The 9,426-nt window shown below is 49.6% G+C and overlaps 1 protein-coding gene and 1 long non-coding RNA gene across 2 annotated transcripts; one reads left to right on the top strand and one right to left on the bottom strand.

Annotated features, from left to right (window-relative positions):
* Positions 1 to 216: 216 nt before the first annotated feature.
* LOC143670153 (uncharacterized) lies at positions 217 to 4,038 on the bottom strand. The gene is made up of 3 exons (XR_013169283.1): positions 3,801 to 4,038; positions 2,556 to 2,639; positions 217 to 2,146 (listed from the first exon to the last, which is right to left on the bottom strand). It is a non-coding gene; the product is annotated as an uncharacterized LOC143670153 (long non-coding RNA).
* A 1,261-nt stretch (positions 4,039 to 5,299) lies between these two features.
* On the top strand, positions 5,300 to 7,426 carry TMSB4X (thymosin beta 4 X-linked). The gene is made up of 3 exons (XM_077146676.1): positions 5,300 to 5,383; positions 6,412 to 6,525; positions 6,984 to 7,426. Exons 2-3 carry the CDS (start codon positions 6,426 to 6,428, stop codon positions 7,016 to 7,018), a joined length of 135 nt encoding a protein of 44 aa, XP_077002791.1. The 5' UTR covers positions 5,300 to 5,383; positions 6,412 to 6,425; the 3' UTR covers positions 7,019 to 7,426.
* Positions 7,427 to 9,426: the final 2,000 nt, after the last annotated feature.

The raw sequence follows: 9,426 nt of genomic DNA, 5'->3' as shown, positions 1-9,426 counted from the left end.
TTTATTTTTTGTGCATTAACCTTTGTTTTCCTCTAAATTTCCTGTTAAAAAGCCCTTTTGTGGGATGCCACCACTTGCTGCCACTTTGTCAACTGGGCCAAGGAGAAAAGGACCTTTCCACACCCAGGCAGCATAGATGGGTGTGATCAGGGAGGGGATTCAAGGCAGAGGACGGAGCTCACGAGAAGCTATTTAATGAAATGCAGAGCCGCTTGTTCAAAATTTATTAAGCATCTCAAGATGGTGGCAGCAGGGCATTAACCTCAGCATAGGGCCCTTCTGAGCCCGGGGCCCGTGTGACCGCCCAGGCTGCACGTCCACAAAGCCCGCCCTGGCAAGGGGAAGTGCTCAGGGTTAGCCAAGATTAACCTTGGCCTGCCTGGGGATCCCCCTCCAGTTTGTGTCTGTCGTCTACTGCCCATGCTTCCCTTTTCTCACCGTAAAGCTATGAAGCACTTTGTGCCGATGATCTGGGAATAGTCACAGAAAAGCTTTGAGGCCCCAGAAGAAGCCTTAAAATACATGAACACTTATTACTTGCTAATGATAACTCTCCTTCTCAGATAGAATACCAAGTTTAGAATTTTTAACACAGAAAACCATTGGGAGTATGTAATGGCTTCCCTTTCCATACATTATTTGACCTACTAATTTTTTAAAAACCATTGTGATATGAATGACTGCTGGGAGAAATATTAGGTGAGCGAAAAGCTATGCAAAAGCACAAATGTTCAGGATTCCCAATTCCCTTTATTGCAAGTGCATTAGGCTCTGTAAAAGAAGGCAAAAAGAGCAGAATGAGTTTCTGTAATGTAATATTAATTTTGAAAATTGGGGGAGGCAAAGTTTTCATTTATATGATATACTATTACCATACCTATCTTCAAAAGTTTTAGTGATGGAAAAACTAAGTGGCTTATTGAGATGACCTGCAGCTGTCCCTTTATCTTGGTCTGTAGGACAAAAGGGCAAAGGCCGGAGCAGCGTGGGGTGCTGGAGGGAAGCGCTTCTACATAAGCCAGCCTGAGCTCAAGCCCTGCCTCCAGCCTGCACTCTGTGACCTCAGTTAAGTTGTTTAATCTCTCTAGGACTCCCTCATTTTAATGGGGGAGAATAGCAGCACTTCTATCCTAGTGCTGGGGGACAATTTAGGGAGACGAGATACTGTGAGAAAAGCTTCCTGGCCGATAGGGAAACAATTAAGAAATGTTTGCTATTATTCCTGCGATTATTTCAGTTCTGATTGTTGTCATCGTCATTATTATTATAGACTTTGGCCTTTCCTGCCTGCTGAGATTATTTGCTGTCACTCTGTCTCATTCGCCACATGCCTTAGCCACGCGACACTACCAAAGGCCCCTGCGCAGACCCCGAGCTGCCCTGCCTTGCTGACCATGGGCTGCACGACACCTGGAGGGGGTGTGGTGGAGGTGAGGGGAGGCCACAGGAGGGGAACCAGGCTGGCCGAGGGCCCTCTCAAAGTTCCTTTGGGTCCTAGGACTCCATCAGACCAACCAAGTCCACAGGTGAGTTAGTGGCACAGCACCGGGCACTCAGCATTACCAGGGGTGTTCTTTGACTCCCCCTTGTTTCATGTCACCCCCCAGAAGAGGGGCTTTCTGTTAGATGGCACCCAGCACAGCGCGGAGCCCAAGGTGTGACTCGTGGAGAAAGACTGATTTCCCCCGAAGGTAAGGCAGAGATGGGAGCTGACTGGAAGGGCTGAGACTCCGTAAGTATTTGATCTTGGGCAAGCTGCTTGCATTCCCAATGCCTGAGTATTCCCAGGAGTAAAGTGAGTATCAAAGCAGATATTGTACACACAGGGCTGACTGGTGCTCCAGCATCCTCCCCTCCCTTCGCTTCCCTCCCCCATCACTGAGGGGACACCTGGGCTGGGACTTGAGGGGATTAGATTATAGCAGGTGGAAAAAGAACTCGCTGTCATGGAGGCCTGGAAGAACAAATGGTGATTTGGGGGTTATAGGGGAAAGAGGGTTGCAGGCAGGTGGGAGGGCCTGAAACCCAGACAAAGCAATCTGGGCTTGAGAAAGCAGAGTTGGGGAGCCTTGCTGTCATCACGCCCTCCTTCTGCTCCCCTTCCTTCTCCGCCTCTTCTTCCGGTCAGTCCACTCCAGTGGGGGTTCTGCACGACATTTAACAGGCTAAACATAATGGAACTAATTTTCAAGAACACCAACTTCAATGGTTCTTTCCCCATAGGTGGCAATAGCCACCCCTCTGTCCCAGGCCCCGCACACCTCTTCCTGATGCCAGTGGGCACAGGCCTAAAGGAAGGCCACCGCCGCCGGGGCTCTGTTGGCACATGTATGGAGGCCCCCTGCCCATGCAATGAGGAAGGCAAGGCAGGCACCCAGGCGGCTTTTGGCTCATCTCCCAAGGGAGAGCCCAGGGCCGGAGCAGGCCAGCGAGCTGGAATCCCCTGTGGCATGGCGTGGGCAGGTCTCTCGCCCCTCGAAGCCCCTTGCTCTTCATCTTTAAATTGGGATTGATACTCCCCCCTCCCAGGATGGATGTTCCCAGCACGTGCTAACCCACTGATAATGGTAGCTTCCATGAGGCAGGGCATCTCCCTGGCATCTGGAACATTCACACAAGTGGCTTCCATTACCTGGAGACTGAAAACAGGGTGATTAGGGTGGTAGGTTGGTAGCCGGGTTCTCATACCTTCCTCATTTGAACATTTCAACTCAACACAGTCCCATAACTATTTATGATGCAACTACTATGTCTCAAACGTGGTGGAAAACCAAGTCTCCTGGCCCCTCCACCCTTCCTGGTGATTCCCAGGCACACAGTCAGCTTATGGGGCAAGGGAGAAGACTTTCTCTCGCTTAGCATAAAATTAGAGAGCAACTGTCGGCTTAGTTATCACAGAGATTCAGCTTCTCTAAGCCTCAGTTTCCCCATCTGTCAACCTCTTTCCACGGAAAGGAGGCAGGTGAAAGGCTAAGAGAAATGGAAAGCACTGATGACAAGGCCTGACTCCTAAAAGCCATCAACAATGGAAGCTGCTACTTTGTATTTGCTGTAAAACTAACAAGAGGCCTCATTTTTACTGGTACTTTATGAGAGAAATAACATACAAAACTCTTGCAATTTTTTAATTAATCCCAAACACTAAAAACCTTACTTCATTATTTTTTTCTACCTTCTAGCTTATATAGGAATAACTATAATAATAGTAATAACGATACAAAGGGCTTCCTAAGTGCCAGGAACAGCCGGAAAGATTTAACCCTCTCTGCACCCTGTGAGGTAGATGTAGCCATGATCCCACTTTGCGGATGAGAAAACTGAGGCGCAGAAAGAGTAACTGACTTGACTAGGGCCCCACGACTTTTTAAGGATAAGTCTTAGTTTGCTTTTCCTCCCATCTGCCTCCCCTTCCCTTCACTCTCTCTCTAGGTGTCCCATCAAGTTGACACACCAAGCCCAATTATGGCAGACACTTCTTCCTTCCTTTCCATCACCTCCTCTTTTTCCCTTCCTGCCTTTCCCCACCTGCGCTCTCTCTCTCAAGCCTCTAAACATGGCAGAAACTGCCAGATACCAGACTAGAAGAGTTCTCCAGGCGATCCAACGCTCCCACCCCTCTATCTCCTTTGGAAATGCTGTTTCCTTGGGGCCTAACCCTCTTCAAAGAAAAGCCCTTGGGAGACCAAGCAACGGGGAGGTGGCGATATTCTTGATATTCTTTCGTAATCCGGAGAAGTGGGGAGGAAAGAAGTGATTGTCCCCAGCAGCTGGGTGACAGGAAATGGAAATGCAGGACCTACCAAAACGGTGTTCGTGGGATCACAGCCACCAGCTGAAACCAGCCCCAGGTCCTCCTGCGAAGTCTTTTCTGTGTCTCGTGGGCTCCCAGGCCAGGGGCCAGGGGGCGGGGGCAGCCGAACGTGTTAGCAGAGAGGGGCCAGCCACCGGTGCAGGAAAAGGCCCGGTAGTCCCTTTGGAGAACAGAATGGCCGCCATGCAGCAGGGCCTGAGCGGGGGCCCTGCCCACTCCGCCTCCCTCTTCCTCTGCAGGCAAAAGGAAGTCAAAGAGGCAAAGAAATGGGGAAGCCCACGCTGCTCGCAGTGGCATTTTAAGGGCACATGTAGCAACAGTGGACTCTAATCCTCAGCATGACAAAAGCCTCTGCCATGAACACACCTAGCAAGCGCTTTCTGAAACTATTTCCCCGGGGGCCCAGTAAAGGAGAAAGAATATTTTGTACACTGCTCTGTATCCTCTAGAAATAATGACAACGACAACGGGGCCTTTCCAGAACCAGCAGGGCCCGCGGCCCTGGCAGGCTCAGCGAGTCGTCTGCAACTCCTTTCTCCCGGGTCACTTGGTCTCTGTCAGGTGCCATCTTGGAAACCGCTCCCCTCTCCACCTGAATAGTCCACGGTGAATAATTTCCACATGTGACTTAGAAGGGCGCTGCGAATGTGTCCCAGCGCTGATAAGAGCTCTCTTGAAAACGGAGAGTTCTCTTTTCTAAATTTGATCTAAACATTTTAGGGATCGTAGACATTGAGATTCAACATGGGCTCCCTAGCAAGCACTCTTGGGGTTACAAGACATTTAGGACATAAGGGACGGGAAAGGGAAGCGACTTGCTCATCGTCAGGCACTAGCAGAGCTGGGACTTAGGCTTCTAAGGGGAGGCACAAACTCCAGGCCAGCTGCCCTCCACGCAGCGAGTGTCGTCGTCGCTTGATGGGTGCTGACAAAAATTACAGCGATGGGGGAGAATACGGATGTTACAGGGATGAAACTTTTAAAACCATTTAAGGGTGCTTCACCTCCCACCCAAGTCAAGGAGAGAGCAAGCGAGGGAGACAAAGGAGAAGGCGGGGTGGGGCGAAGGCCCTCGGTTGGTCTGAAAGCTGAGTCACGGGCCATCTTACTCCGGTCCTGGGCACCCGCGAGCACGGCGCCCCGGCTTGGTAGGTCGCTGCCTCAGAGATTGCCCCCTCCGCCGCGTAGGAATGCCGGCCCCCCCTAGCCAACACCCAGGCCCTTACTCATGGTGCACGGGTCCCCAAGAGCCAAAAAAAAAAAGAAAGAAAGATTACAATGAAATCAACAGGAAAGGGGGAAATGCATTGTGAAGGAAGGTGGACGCTCTCATTTTTCGGCCCTCCTTGCGGTTAGGGGGCATCGGTGGTCGCCGGCGGGGGGGTCCCCAACAGCGGGGCGGGCACCCGGCCGCGGTCCTAGGGCGCGGCGCGAAGGAGTTAAGCGGGCGCGGGTGACATCATCTCATTTGCATAGGGCCGCGCATAAAGGCGCGCTCGCCGCACCCCGCCCGGCACTCGGCGGCGGCCACTTCGCAGATCGGACTCTTCCTCGCTCGCGCACCTCGCTCGGGTGAGCCCCGGGGCCCCTGCCTCCTACCCCGCTGTCCTCCGGTCCCCCGCGCTCGTGCCCGCCTCACCTGCATCCCCACCAGGGCACCCCGAAAGCCGCACCGAAGCGATCCCTCTGGGAAGGCTGCAGGGGAGCTGGGCGAGACTGAGCCGTCCTCCCGGCTGCCGGCGCGAGTCCCGGGGGCTTTGTTGCGTTTAAAATCGACAACTGAAAGCGTGGCGTTTGGCCCTGCAACCTCGAGGGAGCCTTTTTCTTTATTTTACTCCCCCCGCCCCCCCACCCCCTGGCCCTCTGCATTGCCCGCGAGCGGGGAGTGATCGGGAACTGAGAGGCCCTTTGTTCCGACTCACACCCACCCGGGCCCGGCAGCGCCTCCTTCCCTAGCCCCGCGCTGGCCCCGGGGGGCGCGTCTGCCCAGGACTTGGCTTGGGGGCCGGGCTGCAGGGTGAGAGCTGAAAAGCCGCTCCCGCCAGGGAACGTGGCCGGGGCTGCGGGCTGCGGGCTGTGGGGAGGCGGCTTTGTGCGCCGCTGCGGCATCGGGGGGCGCGGGGAGGGCGGGGGCGGCGGCGCCCTCTTTGTGAGCAGAGGGGAAGGGGGGCCCGGCCCGCAGCCTTTTGGGGGAGACCCAATATGTAGCAAAACGGAGCCACATTTTACAACCTCGGCTTAATCTTTTATTTTCCCATCCCCGCCCCTTGAAACTGGGGCTTGAAGTGGCGGCACTATTTGCTACTCCTAGCCAGGTTGTAGTTTTTGGAACGCTGCAATCTACAACCCCTGGTGGGTTTCGCCTAGTGGTGGGAGAGCGCGCTCGGCGCCCAGGTCCGGTCTCCCCACTCGTCCGGGTTTGACATATGGTGGTTTTTCTTTTAGTTTTGCTGCCTCTCAAAGAGGAAGATAAATCTTGAGCCCTGAATAAAGGCGGAAGGCAGGAGGAGGTGGGGTTGCAGGCGGGGGCCGGGGAGGGTCGGGAGAGCCGAGGGTGGGTGGCTTTCTCACCCTCCCCCTTCTTGCCTTTGTACCTGCAGCCTCCTCTCCAACCATGTCTGACAAACCCGATATGGCTGAGATTGAGAAATTCGATAAGTCGAAATTGAAGAAGACAGAAACGCAAGAGAAAAATCCACTGCCTTCCAAAGAAAGTAAGTCCCCACCCCCATCCCCCTTCGTGAGCAGAGGCTGGGCGGGAGTGGCCGCGTGGGTGGGTGGGTGGGTGAGTGGGAGGCCGGGAGAAGAATGCCAGGGGGGAGGGCGAGGAAGGGAGGGGGTGGAGGCGACAGTTTTATGATCGGTGTGGCCGGGAAGGATTAATTAAAAATTGTTTTGCAACCAGCAAACACGAGGCTTTAGTACTTGAATAATGGCATGTTTAATATAACAGATTCCTATATAAGTCATAAAGGAATACATTTCGCTGTTCAAATACACATCTATTTAATTTATTTAGTATAAATTTTTATTTCATGATGAATGCCTATTTTTACGTGTATAGAGTTTTTATGTGACAAAGAGATATTTTAAGTGAAAGGCCTATAATCCCATAGTTTAACCCCCTCCATCTTTTTTTCTTTTTTGTCTCCCCCCCACCCACCCCTTACAGCGATCGAACAGGAGAAGCAAGCAGGCGAATCGTAATGAGGCGTGCGCCGCCAATATGCACTGTACATTCCACAAGCATTGCCTTCTTATTTTACTTCTTTTAGCTGTTAACTTTGTAAGATGCAAAGAGGTTGGATCAAGTTTAAATGACTGTGCTGCCCCTTTTCACATCAAAGAATTGAGAACTACTGACAAGGAAGGCCGCGCCTGCCTCTCCCAGCTGCCTGTCTGGCCGGCAGGGTAGGAAAAGAACTTGCATGTTGGTGAAGGAAGAAGCTGGGTGGGACGACAGTGAATCTAGAGTAAAAGCAAAGCTGGTCCAAGATGTCCTACAGGCTGTAAAATGCAGTTTAATCAGAGTGCCATTTTTTTTTTCGTTCAAATGATTTTAATTATTGGAATGCACAATTTTTTTAATATGCAAATAAAAAGTTTTAAAACCTGGCTGGTGTCACTGTGTGGTCTATAGAAGGAGATGTGTTTGTGGATGAAGCCCTTGGCAGGCCTGCCTCTAGATCTCACTGGGGAGCCTTAAGTGCCAAACATCTGGTGATTCGGGTAAATTCAATTGCGACCTATAACTGGTTTTCGCCCAGGTATGTAAAATACCTTGCCTATACTAGCTAATATGAAGATCATTATTTTAGGCTGTTTGAATTCCTACTACTGAGCCGTATGAAAAGCGTATTTGCTGTTCTATAGCTTTCGCTGAGCCAACAATGAATTCATTTCATATGATCAAGAAAATGAAGGTGGTGCTAATTTATGGCACAGTGTCTTATTTCAGGTATCACATTGAGTTGGTTATTGAACCAATTACTAACACTGACACCAGTAGAATTTAAGCGGTTCTGTAGGATGAAAAATTGAGTAAAAATTAACCTATTTAATAGGTTCTTTAAAAGGAAGCTTGGGACTTGGGTGTGCTTTCTCATTGTCTGGTGGCCAGTTTCCAATTCAATATGTAAAATTGCTTTTATAAAGTGATAAATGGCATCTACCATTAATAGATTTTTAAATTATTGAGTTCTAATTGGAGTAATTGCGGCTCTTTGGATTTCAAGAGTAACTAGCAGGGCAGTGCTGAAGTTTATACGGGAATTAGTTGGTTTATGGCTAGGTTTGGAGTCTGATAACTCGACTATTTGAAATACGTATTCCTGTTGGTGGGTAAAAGCAAAGCCCTTGTTTGGCCATTTAATGTGCAAGAAGAGGAATGAGGTGCTAAGTAAAAAGTATGTCTTTACACAGTTCTTGATAACCTGGATATATATTTTTAAAAGCACCAATTTTAATAAGAGGAAACAACAGCATGTAACAATGGTAGCTTACCCAGTATCTCTGCAAGCTGAAAATTTAAAATTTACAGTGCAAATAAATGTCCAAGAATTACACCACCCCTCCCCCCAAAAAAACTGATTTATGAAAATATCTTCTTGAAGTGTGTGGGGCTGCGGTACAAATTGTTGATCATTTTTAAACCGGTTGATTTCATTTCCTTTGCTCAACACTTATTTTGAGAAATGCAGAGGAAGCCATTTACCTGTGGTTTAGACAATCAACTAGACCATCTCAGCTAGAAGCCTTTATCTGCCTTGCGAGGAAAAGGATGTGTTAGCTGCTGCAAAACCCTGCTCTACCATGGGAGACCAAATCAGAGAGCGCGAAGGTTCTCGCAGCCATCCCAAGATGGAGCCAGCCCTCGAACCCAGCATTTTATTTTCTTGCAGGCAGGGAAAGGTGTAGGCAAAAACGAAGATGCACAAAGCACAAAGGTAAACCAGTGCCATGGTAGGTTTTGTTGTGTGCATTTTTCAGACAATAAGATTTCAAGAAATTTAAGGAAGTCCAGGGTTCCTCAGTTTAAAAATGAGTATTAAGGGAAAGGAATTATCCATGAGATCAATTAATGCAAAAGAAGACCCTTCTCCCTTGGGAGGGAAAGGCAGAAATGCGGAAAGCTTCTGTCCACATCACACTCAGTTTGCACATTTACATCTGGGGGATAGGTTAGGAGAGGATACCTTTTTATTTTTATTTTAAAAAATAAAAATTTCAGGTGGGAAGGTCGTTGTTCTTTCTTCCGCAGAGAAAATCTTCCCAGAAGGCCTGGGGAGATTAATGAATCAGTATGGGAATTACACTCCTGGAGCTTGGAGTGTTTTTCAGAGTAGAGAGGGACATTAGGTTTACAATTAAAATGAGAGAATGTTCAAATTGAAGGAGACCTTAGCAACCACATCTTTCATATCCACCCCTGCCCCGCTCCCCGTAGAAGGAAGCAGGCCGGGGCAGCTTAAGTAATAGCTGAAGGTCATGCAGGCTTGTTTGGGACTTTCTGCATATTTTTAATTGATTGCAATTAATAAGGAAATAGAGAGGAAATAAAAGAGAACGGATAAAGATCATTTGGGACAGCGCAGCATGCATTTTACAATCTCACA

The sequence above is a fragment of the Tamandua tetradactyla genome, chromosome X (assembly GCF_023851605.1).
Source record: "Tamandua tetradactyla isolate mTamTet1 chromosome X, mTamTet1.pri, whole genome shotgun sequence".
NCBI classification, from domain to species: domain Eukaryota; kingdom Metazoa; phylum Chordata; class Mammalia; order Pilosa; family Myrmecophagidae; genus Tamandua; species Tamandua tetradactyla.
The sequence above is the reverse complement of the archived record's forward strand: the minus strand, read 5'-3'. Positions and strand labels throughout refer to the sequence as shown.

Excerpts from the sequence above, each read along its gene's own strand:
- TMSB4X (XM_077146676.1), top strand. The coding sequence starts at position 6,426 with ATGTCTGACAAACCCGATATGGCTGAGATTGAGAAATTCGATAAGTCG. Across the intron at positions 6,526-6,983 it reads TCCACTGCCTTCCAAAGAAA|CGATCGAACAGGAGAAGCAA; the intron begins GTAAGTCCCCAC and ends CACCCCTTACAG.